The sequence below is a fragment of the Artemia sp. Qi Xiang Cuo genome, chromosome 11 (genome assembly GCF_049724085.1).
Source record: "Artemia sp. Qi Xiang Cuo chromosome 11, ASM4972408v1, whole genome shotgun sequence".
NCBI classification, from domain to species: domain Eukaryota; kingdom Metazoa; phylum Arthropoda; class Branchiopoda; order Anostraca; family Artemiidae; genus Artemia; species Artemia sp. Qi Xiang Cuo.
In genome coordinates, this window is record NC_142804.1 from 25,459,820 (window position 1) to 25,485,735 (window position 25,916).

The following is a 25,916-nucleotide window of genomic DNA, read 5'->3' on the forward strand; positions in this document are numbered from 1 at the left end:
TGCATCACCCCCATTCATCACCATATGGCTCCATATGTCCAAACCGATAAAAAGTATACTTATGGTCCTGAGCGGAATGGCACTACGACACTTTTTTCACACTAGCACCAGCTCTCCACATGATACCCCCCTTAGGACATTTTCAACCTATTTTCCCCCGAAAATAAACTAAAATATTCCATGAAACACTATAATTTTGAAAACAGAGAAGCCCCCCCCCCCCTTTTATTTACTAGTGTTTGATACTCTAAGCATTTCACCTCACAATGTTACACTATTACTGTCCCTGTGAAATACCTCTGTCATCGCCTCCCCCCCGAAAAAAACGCTTTTCAGACATTTCTCGTTAAAAATTTTATTTTCAACTCATTCATTCGGGTTTTCACAAGCAATTCAGCCCACAGTACCACACTATAACATCTCTGATACCCCCTCCGTCATCGCCCCATCTCCCCACAAAACACTTTTCAGACATTTCTTGTTAAAAATTTTACTTCAAGTAATTCATTCGAGTTATTTCAAGCCATTCGGCCCACAGTACCACACTATAACTACTCTAAGACACCCCTCTGTCATCGGCACATCTCCCCAAAAACACTTTTCAGACATTTCTCGTTAAAAGTTTTATTTCAATTAATTCATACGGGATTTTTCGCAAGCAATTCACGCCACAGTACAGCACTAACACTACTCTAAGACATCCGTATAAAATCACCCCATCCCCCCAGAAACATTTTTTCAGAAATTTCTTGTTAAAAAATTTATTTTAAGTTTCGCAGCAGTTTTCAGACATTTCTTTTTAAAAATTTTACTTCAACTCATTCATTCGGATTTACGCAAGCAATTCGCGCTATAGTACAGCACTATAACTACTCTAAGAAACCCCTCTGTCATCACCCCATCTCCCGACAAAACAGTTTTCAGACATTTCTTGATAAAATTTTATGTTAAGTCACTCATTCGGGTTTCCACAAGCTATTCAGCCCACACTACCATACTATAACTACTCTAAGACACCCCTCTGTCATTGCCCCATCTCCCCACAAAACACTTTTCAGAAATTTCTTGTGAAAAATTTTACTTCAAGTCACACAAGCTATTCAGCCCACACTACCATACTATAACTACTCTAAGACACCCCTCTGTCATTGCCCCAACACACACACACACACACACACACACACACACACACACACACACACACACACACACACACACACACACACACACACACACACACACACACACACACACACACACACACACACACACACACACACACACACACACACACACACACACACACACACACACACACACACACACACACACACACACACACACACACACACACACACACACACACACACACACACACACACACACACACACACACACACACACACACACACACACACACACACACACACACACACACACACACACACACACACACACACACACACACACACACACACACACACACACACACACACACACACACACACACACACACACACACACACACACACACACACACACACACACACACACACACACACACACACACACACACACACACACACACACACACACACACACACACACACACACACACACACACACACACACACACACACACACACACACACACACACACACACACACACACACACACACACACACACACACACACACACACACACACACACACACACACACACACACACACACACACACACACACACACACACACACACACACACACACACACACACACACACACACACACACACACACACACACACACACACACACACACACACACACACACACACACACACACACACACACACACACACACACACACACACACACACACACACACACACACACACACACACACACACACACACACACACACACACACACACACACACACACACACACACACACACACACACACACACACACACACACACACACACACACACACACACACACACACACACACACACACACACACACACACACACACACACACACACACACACACACACACACACACACACACACACACACACAAACACACACACACACACACACACACAAACACACACACAAACACAAAAACACACACACACAAACAAACACACACACACACACACACACACACACACACAAAAAAAAACAAAAAACGCGTGCCAACAAAATGGGGAATCTTCTTGCTTCTAATAGATTATATTTAGAATATGGTTCAAGATATAAAATATTGGCAAAAGTTTCATGGACGACTTCCTTGGGGCGCTGTACTATTTGAAGGGAATGAAAATTCAAGTCCTGGCGGGGTCAAGAACTATAGAAAAAAAAGGTGTTTCCAAGCCGTACTAATACATATAATACTAATACTATAGTCTTAATACTTCTTTATTTGTTGAAGTAATTTGCACTTTATTGAAAACAAGATACATTTTAAATGTTTTCACTTCTTTACTTTAACAAATTAAAGTATCAAGACTATAAGGAATAGATATCACAATATGTATATCAAACTGACAATACACGGTTTTTTTTTTTTTTTTTTTTTAAAGTAAAGTGCAAATTATTTTCTGTTATGAAGAAGACATGGGTGCTGTAAGCCATACTCCTTTTACTTTTTGCTCGTTTTGAGTTTGAATAGGCTATCTATTATAATTTATTTTGGTTTTGGGTTTTATTTATTTGCTAATGGTGATTTGTGGTAGTTACACCTGGAAGATAAGAAAAACAAACTCGTAGAGTTTGACAAGGCTTTTGTCCGTAAAAACTTAAACAATTTAGAATGTGTTGGTTCCCAAAGCCAACTATCTTTTCACAGGATAGCCAAAACTTCTTAAACTTTTTGGTGCCATATGTTTTAGCTTAATTTTGATGATTGTATGCCTAAATTGTTTTTCTTCTTCAATTTTTTTTTAATTTGACATCCGCTTCTGCCAAAAATTGCAGAAAATCATATGAGAGTCTTTACGACCCTAAAGGATTTGTGTTTTTTTTCTAAGTTTTTAAGATACTTCCGGTGTGTAAATTCCTCTTTTTCATGTTCCTTAGCACTTTTCAACAAAACTATAAAAAAAAAACTCGAATAAAAGTTTCAAATTTTCCACAAGGGGGGAGGGGATTTTCCAAGGAGGGGGTATTTTCCGCGGTGGCTACTTTCCAAAGGAGGGAGGGGGGTATTTTTCGTGGGGGAGGGCATTTTTGGGGGGTTGGACACCCCCCCCCCCATTCACTATATTCATTTGTGTTATTTTAATGTCTTCGTGGCCGTATATTTGGCTTTAAAATACACATATTTATCTATATATCTAATATGCAGAATAATTGTACCAAACACATTTTGCATGCAGACCCGTTATGCTTACTCCCTCCCCCTAATCTATAGCGCAAATTTGTTTCTAAAGTAACGAAGAAACTAACAAAAAACCAGTGTGTTCTTGAATTTGACACAGCGTAAACTTGAGTGAGTGGCGCATAATACACAAGTACCAAAATTCCATCCCCCTACGGAAATGAAAAAAATAAAACTCAAATAAAATTCTCAAATTTGGAAAGTCTTAATTTCCACGGGGGGTATTTTTTTTTCGGGGGGGGGGGGACTTTCCGTGGGGTTAGTTTCTGGGGGGTATTTTCTGGGGGATATTTTCCGCAGGGGGTTATTTTCTGCGGGGGTATGTTTCGGGGATGGGTTATTTTCCTTCGGGGGGGTATTTTCCGCGGGGGGTATTTTCTGAGGGGGGTTATTTTTTTTTGGGGGGGGGGTATTCGCCGGGGGGGGGGGTTCGCCTAGAACCGCCAGAACCAGAGATTCTGGTTTTGAAAACGCATAACATATCAATGCTATAATTTCCTATCTCATTGACAATGTGAGCTTGCGTAGTTTCTTGTTTGACAGATCTGAGATTCCAGCACCCAATATTTAGTGCTGATTTTGCTTGCTTTATGACTGTTGTTTGTTTTCCTAAATATACTGCTTGTTGATTTTTTTTTTATTTTGGCACCATATTCGAAGTCTCGTCGCCTACCAGGAATGCTGTAGCATAATTGGTTTGTTTACTTCTCGACACCCATACCAATGACGTCATGTCGCTTGCCAGGAGTGCCGTAGCCGTATTCATAACATTTTTTGGTCTGAGATCCATCGATGTTTATTGGAAATAGAGTTAACCGCAAGGTCTCCAGTCTTGCGAGTACCCTGACAGGGTGACGACAGCCCTTTCAAGAGGCCACCGCAGCTCTCTTACAATATACCCTGCCGCAGTTTTATTCCTATAGTGGACCCTTCCATGAGGGTGTTCTGATTAATACTGCAATTTAACCCATTGCTGGTAGAAAGTTTGTAACTCACGGGATGTGTCCACATGTCGATGAGCCCTGCTGAGCGAAAATCCTAGGCGCTTTCTTTCTCTTCTTTCTTTATTTACAGCCCCCAGGAGAGGCTGCGATACTGACCCCGGTTTCTGTTATTAACCCCCAGCCTTGTTGTCGAACATCACTCAGCCAGTTTTTCTAAGCGTAGCTGTTTGTCGGAAATACGCCAACCGCCAAAATTTCCAACATCGACCCAGCAGTTTTGATTAAATGTCAAAAAAACGTTTGAGCTTTGTATTTTTGTACGAGATTTTTTTGGGGGAAAATCTTTGGAACTCGGGGACTGTGGAAGCACTGACCCATAGCATCGATATGAAAAAGATATATGGAAAAGAAAAGAAAAGAAATATCCTCCAAAATATAATCAAGCATTCAAAGGAATTTACGAAATAGAAAAATTAGGAATGTCGCTTGAGATAAGTGAGAAAATTGACAAAGTAAAACTTAAGGAATATTATGAAAAAAAGAAGCAGCTTCCTCTACTAAAAATAATTGAAAATGATAGTTATAGTGAAGAAGAGGTGGACAAAAGTTTCATACTACTAGAAAGTTGCCTGTTGCCACCAAAAGTTAAAGAACATATGTTTTTCTTTATGCATAATTTGTTACCCACAGAAAGTAAAGATGAATATGAGTGGTAGTAATGGACTTTGTAAGCTATGCGAGAAAAAACTAGAAACGTACTGCCAGGTAATTTTAGAACGTGAAAAACAAGAAAAAAATGTAGCAGGACTGAGGAATTTATTGGCAAGTGTTACAGGTAAAAAAGATGAAATTAATTAAGAGAAAGCTGTGTACCTCAAAGTAGATGATGAGGCCTATACAAGGACAATAGTGTACATTAAATCGTGTGGATACAGAATGGAAAAGGATAAGGATTATGAAATGTAAGAAAAATTGAGAACGTGTTCGGTGTAAAGTAGAAGGGAATAGTTTGTGTGTCTTAGTGGGCAAGGATGTGTTGTTAAAAAAAAGGGGAAAAAAATAATAATAATAAAAGGATTGTTAAGGAAAAATTATAGGGTTTAAGGTTTTACATTTGTATGATTTTTGTTTTTTCATTTTGTGATAAGGATCTAGGTAGAAGATTAGAAAATGGAGTTTTTAATTTTGGTATATGGAATAAGAGCAGATTTTATGTTAAATATTTCGAACTTTTAATGAAGTGTTTGATTTTAAAGTTTAACTAGAATTTTTAGATTATAATGGTTAGCTTCAGTATTTGTTCAGTGTTTTTAAGTTTCTTTATTAGGTAAGATTTCAATCTAATTGAATAGTTATAGTATTGGATTTTATGAATTTTAGATTATAGATTTTAGATTTGGTCATTTTTTTTTAATGTTTGTTTGGAATTTATTTTAAACTAGTGGAATTTATTTTATATGTTGAGGGGGATACGATATACCTGGATTGTGAAGTATTTGATTTATGGGAATTATTTTGAGGATTATTGTAGCTACCTAACAACGCAAGGCCCAGCGTAAGTAGAGTGTCTTGAAATATGATGTATTAAAAAGAAACGGCGTTATATTTTTGTTTTTTTATTTTATTTATGTAAATATAGTAAAAAGTGTTTTAAAGTGTTATAAGAAAGGTGTATGTATTTTAAAGTAGAGTACCGTACATCCATACCAAATTTGTATTTTAATATTCTATGTTCCAGGTATAGTCTAGAAAAACATCTCTTTCTTACTATCGGTAATTCGAGTGGGAGTTTTGTCATTTTTGTATGCTAAATAAATGGATGAAGGATCGTATAAATGAAAAAAAAGTTTTTTAGGAAAATGGTAGATAAAATGTACTAGGAGAGAAAAAATTATGTATGTGAGGAATTATAAAAGTGGAAAGCTATGGAACGCCGAGTAGGAGGTAAGATAGATAGGTAATAAAGTGAAGGAATAATAGAGAAACAGGGACAAATTAGATTACAAATAAGCAAAGAGTCTTAGATAAAAAAAGAAGATAGAACCAGGACTGATCTTTTTTTATTTCAGGAGTACGAAAGGAAAAAAAAAAAAAAAATAGCATCGATATTTGCTGATATTTTAGTTTCCATTGCGGAAGCTAACATCTAGAACTCGTATCTACCCAGATATAGGTATCTGGAACTTTGAAACTGACGTACCTAACGAGGTATTTACTTTAAAAAAAAGCCATTTGAAACAGGCCTAAACAGTGCTTCTGCACATTTCATTTGGCTACTATTAATGTTATAATAACATTAACCGCTAGTTCCCAAAGTTTAGAGAATAAGCTAAGTGCTGTATCTGCAAAACTAAATTGAGTTTTTTTTTGTAGTTTACAGGTCTCACGGTTTTTTTCGTCACCGCAAAGGGGAACATTTGCTTTATAATTCGATTCATTGGGATCAAAAGAGCATTTCTAAATATTAAAAAAAATTTAGTTTTACCATTACCAAATTATTCTTTGTCGGAGCAACATTGAATTAATGAACTATGCTGCAATGTACTAGTATTGAAGTGGGTTCTTGTTGGAGCAACATTTAAATTAATTAACTAGATTGTAGTATGCTGACTGAAGTAAGTTGTCGTTGCAGTAGCTATTAAAACTGATTAGCAAAAGTTGTAGTATATTGGCATTGATCTTTGCTGGTGTTTATTACTCTCTCTTAGGAAAAATAAAACAGGCTAATGTATCATTTGTTTTACTACAATAGTAAAACAAAAACAGTTTCGTAGTTAAGCTATATACTTATATTCAGGCTGAAGAGTGTTGTACCTTTGACCATTTTTTGAAAAAACTATTTTTACGACAATTGTATTTCAATATGAAATGATTTATTACATTCCTAACAAACTCTAGCTCTTAAAACACACATTTAATCTCTGGAACATATGTTGCATTCATTTTATAGAGTAAATTAAGGTCACATAAATATATGTCAACTAATCAGAGGTACAACATAGGTCATGTACCATTGAATACTGTATGTTGTACCTTTGACTACTTTCATAAATAAGTAATAAAAGAAACAGGAGAACATTTACTACTTGTTCTTAAGTAAATATCAACTATTCTAAATTAATTATTGACAAATAAATATCAAATTGCAGATGTTCCATTTGACGAGTAGCCCAGAGGTTTTCACTGGAACTGGAAGTTTCAATAAAATATCTTATTGATCAATGTGATACTCCTTTTGGTCATTCCTTACAAATCAATTGGAGTTGGTATCAACAAGTTTCTTTAGATATTTAATTTGTAAATCACTTTCACCTAAATCTAGGCTACTACTTCTACAACAAAATATTTCACATTCCTATTGCCACCCAACTTTACAGAAACAAAATCACCTTTAGCAATTTTATTTCTTTCAAAATTTTCCTGATCTTCCAAATCAGCCAAACCAGCAAAATCTGTTTCACAATCATCGTTATCATCCATCACCAAATCCATCCCAATACCAATCTATCCATCCATCATCCATCACCAATCCGTCACCAATATCTGGGCCAGAATTAGGCCTACATGTTAAATCAACCTAAAATAACTGTTTCACTGTTTTTTCCATTTTTTCTTTTTGTATTCCGTTTCTCAATTTCTTCCGTTCCCGGAGAGGCAATCAATTGCCTCTGCCTACCTTCGGTGACATCTTTCCTAGATCCTGCCTTTGGATGAGGTCTAATAATCTGTGGTGAGATGCCTTCAGTAGCATTTTTTGATGAAAAATCAGTGGCTTCCAAGGTTTCCTCACCATTCTGATTTAAATTTTCAGCAACCGGAAGTGGTATGTATGTTACATTTGAAGATGAAATTTCATCTTCTGTGAAAATATTATCATTGAGTTGCACTAATACAGCTACCTTAAAGCCATTTACAACGTCAGTTGGGCAGAAGGTCTTCGGATAAGACAATCCAACTAAAGATGTGACATCATATACTGTGATAGGCTTGCCCGAATTACCTGGAGTCAACATTTAGTTATTTACTGCCACATTATAAATGGTGTTGAAAGGTCCAAAAACAAACTTTTCTATTGGCTGTATTTTGTGACTGGTATGGGGAAGAAATGATAATAAATGTATCCCAGAAAATTTTGACAAAGTGATCGCTGGTATGGTCACATCCCTCTCAGGGTTGTCCATCAGAAGAATTACTGGTATAGCAACTGTTGGCTCATCGTTCTTAATGAAGTTTTCCAGAAACTCCAAAAATAATTTTTAATTGGACCAACCTGACTGATTTGCTGCTCAAGTAGTACCTGGTGGTGCACCTATCAACAAAAAATCTTTAAAATTGACCCTGGGAAACATTAGAATAGGTAATATGGGAAATATTAGCATAGGAATGCTGATGGCAGCAAAATTTATGACAAAAAAACCCTCAAGCTTTTTTTCTGAGTGATTTCTTTGCACCTGAGCTAAGTATCCTTGTCAATTTGTTTCAAGGTCATCTAGGCTGCTCAGATAGAAAGAAAACAGGAAAAAGAGGATGCATTCTAATTAATAATTGTCCAAATGCTGCTAAATAATTTATGTTTTTTTTTACTTACTAATGTTTTTTACCGTCATATAATAAAATGTTGTACCATTGACCAGTCAAAGGTGCAATATTTATTGCGATCGAAGGTATAACACACTATCAATGTTTATTAAATGCTTTCATTCAGTTATAGGTTATGAATTTCAGATTGAAATACAATGCTATTTATCAAACAGTTCGTGGTAACGATAACGAACTGTAAGTAAGGAGCGACCCGGCTCAATGGTTACCGAAACTCTAAAAAAAGGAATTGTGATACCAATAGATACATCAAAAGAATTAGATTTTTATGCTGATCTAGAATATAAAGTTTCATCAAGTTCATTGTTACCCATCAAAAGTTATGCGCCTGAGAAAATTTGTCTTATTTTCAAAAAAAGGGGAAACACCCCTTAAAAGTCATAAAACCTTAATGAAAATGACCCTTTCAGATTCAGCGTATCAGAGAACCCTAATGCAGAGGTTTCAAGCTCCTATCTGCAAAAAAGTGGAATCTTGTATTTCTGTCAGAAGAAAGATCACGGATGCGTGTTTTTGTTTTTTGTTTTTTTATTGTTTTTTTCCAGGGGTGATCCTATCGACCCAGTGGTTCTAGTATCTTGGGAATGCTTATTCGAACGGAAATTAAAAGTTCTAGTTCCCTTTTTAAGTGGACAAAAAAAATGGAGGGCAACTAGGCCCTCTGCCACGCTCATTTTTTCTCCAAGTCACCCGATCAAAATTTTAAGATAGCCATTTTGTTCAGTATGGTCGAAGAATATAGTAACTATGTCTTTGAGGATGACTTAATCCCCCACAGTCCCCGGGGGAAGGGCTGCAAGTTATGAACTTTGCCCAATGTTTACATATATTATTGGTTATTGGGAATTATACATACGTTTTCAGGTGGAATTTTCCTGGTTGTGGGGGAGGGTGGTGGATTGGGGGTTACGTGGCAAGTATTTCCATGAAGGAATTTTTCTAGGGGGAAGGGACATTGCTATGAAGGGGGTGCAGGACTTCCCTGTATTATTTAAAAAAACGATCATAAATTAAATTTAAAAAAAAAAATTATCAACTGAAAAACTTTTCAACTGAAAACTTTTCAAAATCTAAACTTATAAAAGAACAGAAACTATTACGTATGTGATTGGGTTCGCCCCCTAGTCAATACCTCGCTCTTTAAGCTAAAGCTTTTTAGTATTTTCATAAGAGCTATTTATTCTAATTAACGGCATTTAGGATTAAGGTGTCATTCTTAAAGAATTGGAACAAAATTCGAACTTTAGTGTAAAGAGCGAGGTATTGACTAGGGGGTGATCCCCCTAATATACGTAATAAAAATATGCAAATATCGAAGTTCGTTTCGTAAGTTAATTCGTAAGTTACGTATATTTATTACTAGTAAAAACGTTCGTAAATAAAATCAAACAACTTTCGAGAAAGCCATTTAGCCAAAAAAAGTAAAATTCATATGCAAATTTTGTTTTAATTATTCATGAACGGTGAGCCAAAATCAAAACCTGCATTATTTAAAAAAAACGATCAGAAATTAAATAAAAAAACAAGTTTTTTTAACTGAAAGTAAGGAGCGACATTAAAACTTAAAACGAACAGAAATTATTCCGTATATGAAAGGGGCTGTCCCCTCTTCAACGCCTCGCTCTTTACGCTGAAGTTTTTTATTCTGTATCTGTTAGTCCTTAAATTACTACCAAAACATTGGCTGAATGTCATACAGTAATGTCAGAAAATTTGAAACACTGTATGGATGTTTCTTTAATAACAATGTGAAAATAACTATTGTAGTACGAATTACTGAGACAAAAAGCTGATCGAACAGCCCAGAAAAGAGCAAAAGAAAAAACATACAAATCAGCCCTCTGATTAAAGACAGTAAACATAATAAATGAAAAAAATCTACAGACAGAAAAAAATCCGGCCTGAAGTACCTACAAACAAGACACAAAAGGAAAATCTTAGACAATATAATTCCCATAGAATGCTATGTTTTGCCCATTACGAGAAAAGTTCTCTTGAGGAGACATGGTGCTTCTAGGATGCATTATCTATTTACCAGGAGTAACCATTTCCAACACTGTTTCTTTCACTTTCGAAGTGAGGCTAGAAGGTCCTAATGACCATTTGGCTTGATGTCTAAATTTTCCCAAGAGCATTATGGAACGATTGGTAGAGACGATTATCAGAACTAGACTATGGATACAAAACAGCTTTGACGAAGATACGATCCTCCAAGGAGTGATACTGTTCAGCCCTGGAAAGAATGCTTTATGTATCACATTTCTATTTAACATAAAGAAGTATTTAGAGTGAAATTGATAGGTTACACCTATTATGCTGCACAATCATATTAACCCTCATTAACTTAATAACATAGAATATTGGTACGTTTATAAAGGGTGTATTCAATGATAGTGAAAAGGAGACGACAAAAAACAGATTATTTGAATCTAATACCTGGGCAAAACTTAGGTATGCAAATTATGAATATGTCACCATTAGAGCTGGGTTTTGAGTTTACTATTTATTATAATTTCTATTTATTTTGACTGTTTATTATAGTTTTGTTTTGGATTTCATTTTTTTATGAGCAGGAATTTCTGTTCATTAAAAGCTTTAATTATTACTTGACTTTACTTCTGCTTGTTTTTGGTCTAACGTTCTTTAAAAGACTATTTTCTTTGAAAGACTTATTTTTTCATTGTTAACACACTAAATGAGCTCTTTTTTTCGAAGAACTGATGAGCAAAAGTTAAATTTTGATTTGAAGAGTGGGATTTGGTTGAGAAAGAGGAGAGGTATGCCTCCTTGCAATTTGAATAACCTTGAGTATGCTATTAAAAACGAATAAAAATAAATGAAAAAGTTTTTTAACAAATGTGAGTAAAGAGCGACATTATAACTTAAAATAAACAAAGATCACTCCGTGTATTCGAGGGATTGCCCCCTCTTCGTCCCATCGTTGTTTACGCAAAAGATGGACTTTTTTTCTAATTCTTTAAGAATGACTGCTCAACATTTTTAAATCACTAGTGAAACTTAAGCGTAAATAACTTGGGATTAAGAGAAGGGGCTGTTCCCCCTCATATATAGAATAATTTCTACTCTTTTAAGTCGTAATGTTGCTCTTTATTTTCACTTGATATTTTTTTTTTTTTTATCAAATGACATGATAAACAGACTGAATGACCACTGGTATTTGACAGCTTTTTCATTTGCCGAGGCAGGGTGTTTACTGATTCAGTTAAGAAACCAATGTGTTTGACCATACATCATACCAAATTATTTTAGCAAGAGGTACTGCTAGGGCTATGATACCATTAAGGAGAGCTTCAATAATTTCCGCTAGAAACAATCAATTATGTTTTCCCCCCTTTGTCTGCTGTCTTGTTTCTCTGTGAAGGGTCACTAGGACACCAGGTCTCTCTTCTAAAACTATTGGTATGGTGCTTAGAGGAGATATGACATAAACACAAGAAATTGAATCTAGACCCATGCCCTCAATAGAAAAATGTTCTCACAAAAACAAATATATTTTCAGATTAAATGGCAGATTGATGATGGGTGTCTTAGGTTAATTCTAGCCAAAAGCCTTTGAAAAGCTAGATGGGTGCCGATGGGACTAATGCCCTCCATAAGAAATCACTCAAATGAATCTATTTTGCAGAATAAATAGCAGAATTGATGATGAATGTTTTGCGTTAATTCTTGCCAAACACCCTTGAAAAGCTATATGGGTGCCGAAAGCTTTTGCTTACTTTGCTTTCTGTGACTGGTGAATAATCCCATTTAAACAAGGCATATATGCCTGTGTGAGTACCAGCCATATACAGAACAAGGACAGTGTGATTTCTATTCCTCAGTCCCCGGTTTGCCTATAAGTCCAGTGAGCATTGCACGTCATAAGTTTACTCAAAACTGGCGGTCACATCCCATTGCAATTCAAGTAGGCTTTCCTAGTAGGAAAATTTCTTATAATATGAACAGTCTCAGTCATCCACTTGCCTGCAAGTCCAGTGGATACTTTCGGTCATAAGCCTTTGGATCATTTTTTGATCTCCAATCACCTTCAAATGCCTCACACAACTGTTAGACTATTTGAACTATCCTTACTTTATGTCCATCTACCTCAGTTCTGCCCTAAAATGGATAATAGATTGTCATCAACAAATGAAAGTAGTCATTTTTATACAACTCTGAAACAATTATGTCAGCTTTGCCTCTCACAGAGACTGGGTGGCAGCCCAAAAACGCGTATATTTATAAATTTCATAAGAAGTGGGACTTCGCACATTAGCATCACCCCAGTTAGATTGTACTCGTCTTCACAGGATATTTGGGTCAGCCCAGCAGTTATTGGACAACTATTCCATTTGCTGGATTTGCATTTTACAGTTGAATGTTTTGGGCATTTTGGAAAGCACCGAAAAACAACTAAATAGACTTTTGAGATTTATTCTAGAGCTTTCTAATATTTGTGTTGGAGTAGTCACATTTTTTCCTCTGGCACTGCAGCAGATCCTGGAAGCCTCCTCAAGTGTGATACTTTGGAGAAAAGGATGTTCAGGACTAGTCTGTTTTGGTTTTTACAATGAGATAGAGGTGAATCGTTACTTTGATTTTAGTTATAGTTCAGTCAATGACATTTTTCTAGAAAGAGTAATTTATTATGTGCCTTTTACTGTTGACGAACCATGATCGGCCGGCAACGATTATGAATCGCGAAAGGTACCAATAACCAAATCCCAGGATCCTCGCTATAATTGAGTTCAGAGTAAATAACGTCTTTAATCCGCTTCGAAAGTGGGCAGTTAACGAAAAGTGATCTACCAGGTATACACCAAGTGATAATACCTGTTGGAACCCTTGGTCCAAGTTTGTTCAGGAAAATGTCCTTCCCAGATTCTTTTCTTTTGGCCCCTTTAATTGTTTTCCTTTCACTAGTAATAATTATTAATTTTCCTTTAATTTTGGTGGCACCATTTTCTGCCCTCCTAATTACGTAGTTGGTTACATAGACCACGAGGTTAAGTGTGCAGTTGGGGATGTTTGACCAGTAATTTAGTAAGCCCTCGGATTGGCTGGAAAAATTCATTACCACCCCATCACCCCGTCGCAGACACGCGGCTGGCGGAGCGGGCTGGGAAAAATTTCCTTTTTTGTTTTAGTTTCTTTTTGTAGCGTGACTTGATTACAGTAAGATCTTTTATACTATATAATCTTTGACTTTTCAGCCTAGGTCGAGTCTAAAGAGATAGTTAGAAATATTACAGGTAACCGTTTGCCTTAAAAGTGGCCCCTGGGACCATTCGATCACGCTAGAGTACCCTAAGGCAGGGTATATTGTAAATCGGGCACAGACGCGTATCAGATAGAAATCGGAACCGTTGGAGTATGCGCGGGAATACCACTAACCTTTGGACCGACAAGGGGTTCTCCTCCTCAAGTAAGTGGCGTAGCAACCTTTTTGCGCCATTTTTGCACCAATAAGTGGTGACCCCCGTAGATTACCTCCCAATAATACCTGATATACAAGTGATGATACCTGATATACCAGGGATATGATATAAACAAACATGAAGGACTGGGATTTCGGAAAAATTCCTTATCACTAATAAAAAAAATATTGATTGTCTATGGACTGGCAATTAAAGTCTAGACAGAGAATTTTATTAATCAGCAGGCCCTTCCATGTCAAGCATTAGCAAGCTTAAAGTTTGTTTTGGTCTCATTCTACTTTCATAAAGGGTAGCCCCCGAATCAATGTCGAAGAGCTACTAAAATGAAATAATTGCTTAATATGATTTTTAATCTCTGTACAATATAATTGATTGTAAATATTGTTTTTCCATTATGAAGGGTACTTATTCATAATAACAAAAATTAAGAGATTTCAAAGTTCTATGTATTTTTTTTACACCAGGCCCAGATGTCTAAGATATTCACTTTGTTGAGAGGTCAATTAAATTACAAAGTTTCCAAACTATTAGAACTCTTTCATTTAATACATTAACAAAGTGTGATAAGACATTGCTTGTACAATAATAATTAGTGTTTATTTTGAAAATCTTAGTAGATTTTCAGGAATTGCCGAAGTCAATCAAATGTTAAGTATGTACGCAATGTACAGTTTCAGTAAATTAATTGATCTGCATCAGTTTATCAGCAGGTTTCACTAGAATAAAATTGCCAAGTCAGGCTGCCTACACTTTTTTTTATTTTAGTATATCTAATGAAGAAGGTCGCTGCATATGTGATCAAAATATCTGGACTTTTGTGCCTGTTTTTTTACTGTCTAAATAAATGGATTTATTTTTTACCGTCTAATAAATGGATTTGAAAGTTTATTTGTTCGTCTTAGAACGGCAGTATGGTCTAAGAAAACAACACCTAATTTAAAGGTGTTACGTCGTAAATACGTCAAACAATGCATACTCCCTAATATGATTACTAATGCCCTCTTGCACATGAGCTTGCAGACATTCCAGAAAGCTCTTCAAGTGTCATCATAGGCAGCGCGCTAGCGCTGCTAAGTATAGCGCTGCCTAAGTAAAGAACGATGTTGGCACAATGTGTTGTTTTTTATTGGTTCTCCATACCCGGACACTTCGTATCGAAGGATTTGTCGTAGAAACTTCAAAAAGGGCTTGTTCGATTGCAAATTGGAGTGGCTAGTGCCCTTTTTAATAGTCAAAAGTGATTGGAGGGTAACTAGTCCCCCTACGCCCATCATTTTCCCAAACACATCCAATCAAAATTTTGTGATGGACATTTTTTTCAGCGTAGTTGATTTCCAGATAGAAAATATGTTTTTGAGGAGGACACTCCCCCCACAACCCTCAGGGCAAGGCTATTAAGCTATGCCCTGGGGGCATCTAAGGTTTTTATAGAAGGCGTTGTCGTAGAAACTTCAAAAGAGGCTCATTCGATTGGAAATTCAAAGGGCTAGTACCCTTTTTAATATTCGAAAGTGATTGGAGGGCAACTAGGCCCCCCACACCCATCATTCCCCCAAACACATCCAATCAAAATTTTGAGATAGCCATTTTGTTCAGCGTAGTTGATTTCCAGATATAAAATATATTTTGAGGAGGATACTCCCCCACGACCCTCAGGGCATGGGTTTTAAGTTATGCCGTGGGGGCATATAAGGTTTTTATAGAAGGTTTTGTCGTAGAAACTTCAAAAAAAAGCTCATTTCGATTAGAAATTCAAAGGGTTAGTGGCCTTTTTAATAGTCGAAAGTGATTGGAGGGCAACTAGCCCCTCCCCCACACCCTTCCTTCCCCCAAACACAGCCAAACAAAATTTTGAGATAGCCATTTTGTTCAGCGTAGTTGATTTCCTGATAGAAAATATATTTTTCAGGAGGACATTCCCCGACAACCCTCAATGCACGGATTATAAGTTATGATCTCGGGGAACATAAATTTAGTATTTAAGGATTTGATGTAGGAACCTGATAGGGGGTTGACTCAACTTGGACCTCAATAGACTAGTATCCTTTTTAACAGTCAAAAATTATTTGAGGACATCTAACCCCTCTAACCTAACCTAACATAAACCAGAAACGACACACACAGAGAGACGACACACACAATGATACTGCAAACGTAGAAAAATTACATACAAAAAGTGGAGAAAAAAAGGAACACACGAAACATCACTAGAGAAGAAAACACCACAGAGAGGACACACACACACAGTCAAGACACACTACCACATACCACTCATGCACAGAGACGTCTCACACACACAGACGATTCGCGCAGACAGATGACACACACACAAAGACGACACACACACACAGAGACGACAAACAGACAAAGACGACAAACACACAAAGAAGACACACACACACAGAGATGACCCACACATATAGACGACAAACACAGACACACGATAAACATAGAGATACCAGACACACATAGAGACGACACACACATAGAGACGACACACATAGAGAGAATACACATAGATACACCTGGAGATAAGGTTTTTACTTAAATTTTTGTTGTAGAAACTTGAAAAAGGGCTCATTCGATTTTAAATTCAAGGGGCTAATGCGATTTTTATTAGTAAATATTAATTCTAGGGCAACTAACCCCCCTCTCACATTCACCTAGTCCCAAAGTTCTCCCTAGCAACCACCACGACCAAAAGTGTAAATTGATCCTTGGGTGCAGATAAAGTTTTTACTGAAAGTTTTGTCGTCAAAACTTGGAAAAAGGGCTCATTCGATTTGAAATTCAAAGTGCTAGTACCCATCTAGTAGTCAAAAGTGATTTGAGGGCAACTAAACCCCCCCCGTCTCTCACACCCACCTTTTCCCCAAACACGTTCAATCAAAAATTTTAGATAGCCGTTTTATTCAACGTATTTGAAAGTTTTGGAAATAAGGTGTTTAACGAGGACAAACCCTCCCCCCACAGCCATCAGGGCAAGGGTCGTAAGTTATGTCCTGGGGGCATATAAAGTTTTTATTGAAAACGTTGTAGTAGAAACTTCAGAAGGGCTCATTAAATTGTAAAATGAATGGGCTCGTGCCTTTATTAATAGTTGAGAGTGATTGGATAGCGACTAACGCCCCTCTCACGGCCATCATTTTCCCAAAAACATACAATAAAAATTTTGAGATATTTATTTTGTTCAACGTAGTTGAAAGTTCTGGAAATTAGGTCTTTTAGGATGATAACCCCCTCAGAGCCCTCAGTGCAAGGGTTGTAAGTAATGCCTTGGGGGCATTAATGTTTATATCAAAAAATGTTAGAGAACTTTCAAAAAGGCTCATTTGATTGGAAATTGAAATTGCCCTTTTTAATAGTCGAAAGTGAGGAGGGAGTAATTAGCCCCCCTCTTATGCCCACCATTTCCCCAGAAACATTCAATCAGAGTTTAGAGATAGCCATTTTGTTCAACATAGTTGAAAGTTCTGGAAATTATGTATTTAAGGATGACAAACCCCCGAGAGCCCCAAGGGAAAAGGCTGTAGTTTATGCCCTGGGGGCATATAAGATTTTATAGATAGAGTTGTTGTATAACTACAAAAGCGGCTCATTCAACTTGAAATTGAGAGGGATAGTGCCCTTTGTAATAGTCGAAAGTGATTGGAGCATAACTAACCCCCCTCTCACGCCCACCATTCCTCCAAACACATCCAATCAAAATTTTCAGATAGTCATTTTTTTCAACGTAGTAGAAAGTTCTGGAAATTAGGTCTTTGAGAATGACCTTAGGGTAAGGGTTTTAATTTAGGGTAAAAGCGTTGTCGTTTCCAAAAGTGATCATTCAATTGGAAATCGAAAGGCCTAGTGCCCTTTTTAATAGTCGAAAGTGATACGTTGCTGGAGGACAGTATCAATCTTTGCGACCTCAGCCTGCTTTCGTATACTGACGACTTGCTGATGTTAAGCTGCAACGTTACTTTTCTACAAGAAAAAATTGACCACCTGATAACTGGTTACAAAATTATCGGTCTAAGGTTCAAAGCACTAAAGACGGAGTTCGTGGAATTCTGTCCCTCGACAAGCAAGCAGCAAAGCAGTGGCTCTACATATGTGACCGTTGAACAAATGAAAATTTTCCCTGGAAATACCATGAAGTACCTTGGAATAAGATACGGTCATGATGTCATAAGTTCTCGTTTACTAATAATCGAGAAAATTACCAAGAGTATTCGTTCACGTTACGGGAAGCTTGTCTCTCCGAAAGTTAACTTGAACAGGAAGATTCTTGCAAAGCTTTACGCAGCGGCTGCTCTTTCTCACCTGCTTTATACATCTTTGCTATGGGCCTGGTTCACGCAAACTGACAGACTAAAACTCCGGTCTGTATACTGTAAATACCTCAAGTTTTTGCTTCGATACCCTATCTACGAGAGAAACACATTCGTTCTAAAATCTCAAAATATGGTAGACCGAATTGTCGTTGTGCCGTCTACGGAAACAAGTGCAGAAAAAAAGGGATCGGAAACATTGTTCAAGTTTTTGCCTCTACATCTGATCTTGTGAATGAAGAAGTGACTGCTTAATTTTGTCCTTTGATGCTGAGTGTTCTTGTTTTTCCTTTTCTTTTTTTTTGTATTACTCCGCTTTTCTCTCTTTTTTGTATTAGCGGGCAAAAATAAAATTATTTTCATTATTACTATATACATTATGCAGCGTTTTTCTTAACCAAAGCTAATGTATGATTTTCGAAACTTATAAAACCTATTATAAATTTTTATAACATAATTTAAATTTAGGCTCTCTAGCTGTAAGAATATATGTTTAGTTAAAAAGAAAAAAAAACTCAAAAGCAATGAGGGACCTCATTGGTGCCAGAACTTACTGTTTCCTGGGATTTTCTGGATTACCACAACCTTTTCGTAGGAGAATTGGCATCAGGCTATTAACTGGAAAGCTTTTTCTGTAAAAACTAGTAAGAGACGTCGTCCCGTACATTTCTTGCTTCTTAGATGGACTGGCTGCCAGTTAGGGTTATCTAATTACTAAGACTTGAAGTACATATCCCTAATAGGCCGCAAATCATGCTTTTATTAATTTTAGTATTGCTATTTTTTTCCAGGCGCATAACCACCTTCTATCTGAACTCGAACATTCAGACATTGAAGTTCCAGAATCTCAAAGTTTTGTTGATGATCTTGTGACGCCCCTGGGGAAACTGAAAGAAAAAGACGTTCGTATAATCCTTGGAAATTTTAATTCTTCTTGGGCTAGGAAAGTCTTTTGTCATGCTTATGCTATGGGTATCTATGGAAAGCGATACCAGTGGATTATAGCAGGTAACTATTCATCTAACAATAGAACAACAAATATTTAATTAAATATAAGAAAATGCGAATTCTTCTTTTCAGTTAATCTAACTGGTGCACAAGTAGTTGAAAATGCTGGAATTCCAGCCAAAAGTCAATCAGAAAAGTAAATCCTAAGCACTCTTAAGCCCGGACGCAGGACTTTGTTCAAGGGGACGAGGGCAAATAAGAAATGCAGGACAATCAATCAATGAAAATATCAGGTATTATTGGGAAAATTATAAAAAGTTGAGATTTTCAGAAGCCTGCGTCCAAATACCCTTTATACTATATTCGTGGCTAATCGATCCGTTGCTTTATTTCGAAGGTTTAACTAACCTCCGTTAGCAATTTGAATAAAGTTGGTTGGTTCTGGTTCTTACGGTAAGGCATTAAAATTAAAATGGTGAACAAATAGAATATAACGATGGAATCATTTCAATAGTCGCTACTTAGACAACACTACCTATTTCTTTTTCATTTCAAAGTCGAATATGCAGTACATTACTTGTTGGTAATGCAATTTAAATTCCAAAATTATTCTCGTCAGTCCTTGATGGGAATATGTTCCTTTTAGAGGAGGTAAATATAGAACTTTTGACTACTTAAACTTTGTATGAGACCATTCTCTGATTTAGCTAAAACTCGGCTTACAAAAAGTACCACTGCCAAACCTCATTTTTCATCGAACTCTTCGCAAATATGAGCGTTAAGTAGAGTGATCATTGTCAAAGGTTATAGAATCTTTAGATAAAAGTATTCTCATCATTCCTTGATGAGAATATGTTCCTTCTAAAGGAGGTAAATATAGACTTCTTGACCACTTAAACTTTGTATGAGACCATTCTCTGATTTAGCTAAAACTCGTCCAGTTTCTGGCTTACAAATAGTACCATTGACTAATCTCAATTTTCATCGAACTCTTCGCAAATATGAGCGTTAAGTAGAGTGATCATTGTCAAAGGTTATAGAATCTTTAGATAAAATTTCTTTGAAAAGAGCATATGCATCAAACGGATCAACTTTTTGCTTATTTTAAATTTATTTAATTTACCAAGTTTAATACGTAAGAATCAAAAGCTCTTACCGTAAGAAAAATTGGCTTACATTTTTGAAATTGGAGAATTCACCAAAAAAAGTTGTGCGGTCTTTACCACTAAACTCGACGTATCTGGAATTCCTTATTCCTATCACAGTAGCGAGAACATAATACAGTATCGACAAAGGCTTTACTCTCTGTTAAAAAAAAAGGTGTAACACATTTAAAACCTCATAATATTCATACTTCGCCTTTGCGCACGCGCGATTCCAATGTACACATTCACGAGAAGCCTATGGAAAACCCTTTTTTTTTGTCCGACCACTAGCAACTAAGCTAAGGTTGTGACGTATTTGCTCAGAGCAAGTACGCGTGGTATGAAATGTATATCATATTTGGAAATTGAAGACGCTACAGTATACAGTGATCCCCATCTACAAACAAGAAATTTTGTATTTTTACCAAAGACAATGATCACGGATGCTTATTTATTGGTTTTTGCTTGTTTGTCATTTTTTTTCGAGGATGATCGTGTTTAACCATTGGTATTAGGTTTTGAGAAAGAGCTGATTCGAATGCATATTTTTTTTATTTTGTTTCTTTTAAGTAATTAAGTAAATTTTCAGTTCAGTAATCAATAAAATATTACCACCCCGATTAACACAAATTTCAGTTTCTAATATAGATTTAAGTCAAAATTGTCTTCAGAAGATATTTCGTGAATATCGACCAACTTTAAACAGGCCTGTCATCCCTAACTCCCACTCTTTATATTATGATTTAACTTTTGCATAACAATGCTTGGAGCAAAATGTATTTATACCTGTCATTTAGCGTATTTGCTGTTCAAAGTCAATCGAGTTTTTTTAGCTTAAAACAAAAACCAGGAATTTTGTATGTGAGTAGTATGTTAACTTATACTTTGCGTAGGTTATGTTCCATCCTGTATCTAAGTTATACTTTGCGTAGGTTATGTTCCATCCTGTGTTATTTGTCCCACTTTACATTCCATGGCACCTTTCCAGTGCATGTACCTATGGATCTGGTTTGGTGGGTATAATCTATTCCATGACACCTTTCCAGTGCATTTACCTATGGATCTGGTTTGGTGGGTATAATCTGGTTGGGTGGGTATAGTCTGGTTTGATGGGTATAGTCTGGTTTGATGGGTATAGTCAGGTTTAGATTTTTAGGGAGTCCCCGCCTGTTCATAAACATTGCAAAAAAGATAGCAGTATGAATGGGGGTTTCCCCGAAAAAATTTGTTTCAACTCAATGTTTTTTTTTCAACCAGACTGGGTTTTTTTTAGATCTAATACCTGTTGCTTAGGCTGATAATCATATAGAATTGCTGAACAATTCGTAATTGAAACATATCATAAAATGTACATTCTTTGGAATTTAATCTTCATTGTGTTTTAACACAGTGGTTATAGCACACTACACACTTTCAGCTTTGAAAAAAATGGATATTTCTATTTTAAATGTGAGTATACTTTCATTCTTTATTTCCAAAAATTCCTCTTCTTCTCGAAAGTCTCTTTGTTTATTTTTATTCTCACTTGCGTTTCGTAAATTATCTGAATTTTATTTAGTGTATAGAATGTAATTAACTTAAAAACCTGAATTTAAGTTTATACTTTTTTTCCTCGAAAAGTTAAGACCGAATTTCAAACTTGAAAACGCGCAAAAACTAGCTTAAATAAGGAGCCAAGCCTGGAACAAAGAGGAAGTACTACAAGTAAAGAAATGAAACCTAAGACAAATATAAATTAGCATTTAATGTTGAAATCAGGATCATACAAGTTTTTGGTGTACATGTTTAGTTGGCCATGGGCCCATCCCCTTCACCAACTCGTCGTTTGTTTATAACTGCATAGACTACTTTACAAAAATTCATAGATATTATGGGGATTGTCTATTCTGGGGCACGTATGGGGTACAAATGCATGTTTTAAAGTAAAACGTGGGTACTTGTTAAGAATCCAGTAGTCACGCGAGAAGTGAAGTTTGGTTAATGCTAATGAAGCAAAACAAAACAAAATAGGATGAAAATATAATAGTTCAGAAACAAATTTGGGCTATATATTTGCACATTAAGGGGGGAGTAAACATAGTATATATTAAATACGTAATCTAACCTAACCTAGGTATCTTTTTTTGTCCCTTCAACCCTAAAAAACAACAGTTTAACTGTTTGTCACGGACTGAGCAACGCCTCACAAGGCATAGAAAACCTATTTTTCCTGTAGCATCTCGGTCTTTTTTGCTACGGTCTTCCTCGCGTGACTACTGGATTCTTAACAAATACCAAAACGTGCATGTAGATGCATGTTTTTCAAGGCTCAAATATTACTGATAGCCATTCATTTATGAATTAATGTTCGCCTTGTGGTCAGTGTCGTTACTAGCCAAAGTTGTTTTTTTTGGGGGGGGGGGGCGGGGCTGGAAATTTTACCGGCGGGTTGATCATTTATACCGACTGTTTTTGTCAATAATTAGCACAATGTCCATTCCGAAAACAATATGTAAAATCACGGGACGAGTCGGTAAAACCGCGGCACTTACCAAAAGAGATTTATATTTCGGTGCATATCATGTCACTATTTTAACACTGTTTATTTAACCAAATAGAAAATTGTGGCACCACCCGTAAAATCATGGTAGGAGTCGGTAAAACTGCTACGTTTACCGACCAAGTTCAAAATTTCTGTATATGACATGTCAGTATTCTCGTGTTTTTATTGAACTGAACAAAGAATTTTAGCGGCACCGGAGAAATTGTGGCGCTTCGCACCACGATTTTTACTGACTTATTTTTCTTACCGAGTGAACAAAACACTGGGGGGGGGGGTTCCCCCTCCCCCCCCCCTCACATGTGACGGTCCTGCTTGTGATTGGGAAAATTCAACTTCCAAAATTTCATTTTTGCAATGTGAATTTTTTTGTGTACAGCCCTAGATTTGTTGACGAATTAATAATCTTCCGAGAATCAGCGTTCTATAGACCCTTAGTTACGAAATTATTTTATAATTATAAAAAAGGGTACTTGTCTATTATATTGACCACACTTTGTTCTTGATCTATTTTAAAACCGGTTTTCTGCTTCTGGCCAAATTAAACGAGACGTATTTGATGAAAGCAAAAAGGGTTTAACAGATGATTAAGTGGCTTTTATAAAAATTGAAGTGCTTAAAAGGGGAGGTTGAGTTGCACGAGGGTTCAGTTAAAGGGGGTATAGTTACATGGGGGTCGAGGGCAATTTATCTTTAAAAGAGGGCTTATTATTACATTATTAAATTTTTCTTCTTTTTTAAGGTGGAGAAAGATTCTTGCAATTACCCCCCTTCCGGAAAAGAAACCAAGATGGAACGAAGCCACATTGATGCAAGCTGCAAGGCCTTTCATTATCAAATATGCTGGTTCAATTATACATGCTCTGGACCAGCCAATGACCACGCAACTTTTAATGCCAGGAGCCTCTCATGCCAGTGTTAGCTCTGCGCAAACCTCTACGCAACCTGGGAGGAAATTGAAAAGAGAGTGGGCGACTTCTCATAATGCCTCAGCCCAGTCTACTTAAGATCGTGAGGTTGACCCCCTTCATACTTTGCCAGGGAGTTCAGGTGTAGAAGCCCAGTCAGAATTTGTAAGCATATATATAATTTTTTTTCTTTCCGTATTTTCAAAAATAAGGTAAATTTTCTGAAGCGCATAACTTTTGATGAGTAAAACTTAAATTTGTTTCTAAACTATTCTATAATAATCCCATTTCATTTTCTCTCATTAACCAAATTAGCAGTATATAAAAGAATGATTATAACACAGAAGTAGCAAATAGCTTATCATACTTTTCTATAGATTTATAAAACTTTACCTCTAATTTCTCTTTTAAGCAAGATGTTTTCTAATACAAAAATCCATTATTTCTTTAAACAAACTAACTATATAAACAAATCACTATTTCACACTTGATGGTTGAACAAGCGTTCTTAAACTAAGATATGTTTTTGCACTTATCTTCGCGCATATTTAATCATTTTATCAAAATAACCCATCGGGAAAGGTTGAATTTTAATCCGGCAGGTATAAATTTGAATGTTAATCGCTCACTCGCTACTAAGTGAGAGTTTCAAATTACAGGAGGTTTCTTATCTTAGATGAAACGAGAGATATTAGCACAGGAAAAATCGCATAAATTGTTTCCACAGCGCATTTCTATGTGACGCTGTTTCAGCAGCACGTTATAGGCTAATAGGATATAGGCTAAGGGGTTAGAAACGCAATTTCAACCTGTAAGAATATTTTAGCGTGTAACTGTGTGAGTGTGAGTGCATGTGTGGGTGTGTGCGCTTGTGTGTTGTGTGTGTGTGTGTGTGTGTATGTATGAGTGTGTGAGCATGTGTGACTGTGTGTGTGTATGTGTGTGTGTGTGTGTGTGTGTGTGTGTGTGTGTGTGTGTGTGTGTGTGTGTGTGTGTGTGTGTGTGTGTGTGTGTGTGTGTGTGTGTGTGTGTGTGTGTGTGTGTGTGTGTGAATGTGTGTTCGTGTGTGTGTGTGTGTGCGCGTGTGTGTGTGAACGTGTGCGTGTGCGAGTGAGTGTGTGTAAGTGTGAGTGTGTGTGTGAGTGTGTGCGCATGTGTGCGTGTGCTATTAACAAAATTTGTAATTTATTATGGATTGTTTTGTAAATAATGCTATAAGCAAAAATTTGTAATTTATTATGCATTCGTTTGATAAATAATGCTATAAGCAAAAAGAAAAAAGTAAAGTGTGTTATAATTGTGATAAAACTTTCGTCAAAAAAAAAACTTAATCCATTCATTTTCTAGTTTCAAGGGGAAGCTGTGAAAACTTCTGCCTTCCCTGGTCCGGGATTTCAAAGTATCACGGGTAATTGTCCCCTCTCGCCGGATGATGATGTTAGTGAAGGTACGTTATTTGATATCCCCCTGGATTTTCAATTTACAGCTGAAGAAATGGACAGTCTTATGCAAATTGTCGGGCCTAATTTTTCTGGAGACACTTTTAACGATAACTTTACTATTAGTGAATTGGATCCTGTACAAACAGGTGCAGGACATGAAAATAGTGCTATGTCCCCGGAACTACGTGAATTTTATTTGTTAGAATCTGCTCTAGGTCACTTGCAAACGTATAGGGTAGATTTTAACCC

The 25,916-nt window shown here is 36.6% G+C and overlaps 2 protein-coding genes across 2 annotated transcripts in view; one reads left to right on the forward strand and one right to left on the reverse strand.

Moving 5' to 3' along the window:
- LOC148946798 (gamma-aminobutyric acid type B receptor subunit 2-like) overlaps positions 1–25,916 on the forward strand; it is a 174,906-nt gene that overhangs the window by 94,303 nt on the left and 54,687 nt on the right. The window contains exon 3 of the mRNA XM_089096427.1: positions 19,477–19,693. Coding sequence (XP_088952553.1) covers positions 19,477–19,693 — 217 coding nt within the window. The remainder of the gene's footprint in view (positions 1–19,476; positions 19,694–25,916) is intronic.
- LOC148946799 (uncharacterized) lies at positions 7,294–19,295 on the reverse strand. Its single transcript, XM_089096610.1, has 2 exons — positions 19,240–19,295; positions 7,294–8,641 (listed from the first exon to the last, which is right to left on the reverse strand). Exon 2 carries the CDS (start codon positions 8,343–8,345, stop codon positions 7,905–7,907), a length of 441 nt encoding a protein of 146 aa, XP_088952736.1. The 5' UTR covers positions 8,346–8,641; positions 19,240–19,295; the 3' UTR covers positions 7,294–7,904.

Bases quoted from the DNA above. Each gene is read 5' to 3' on its own strand.
- LOC148946799 (XM_089096610.1), bottom strand. From the start codon at position 8,345: ATGTTGACTCCAGGTAATTCGGGCAAGCCTATCACAGTATATGATGTC.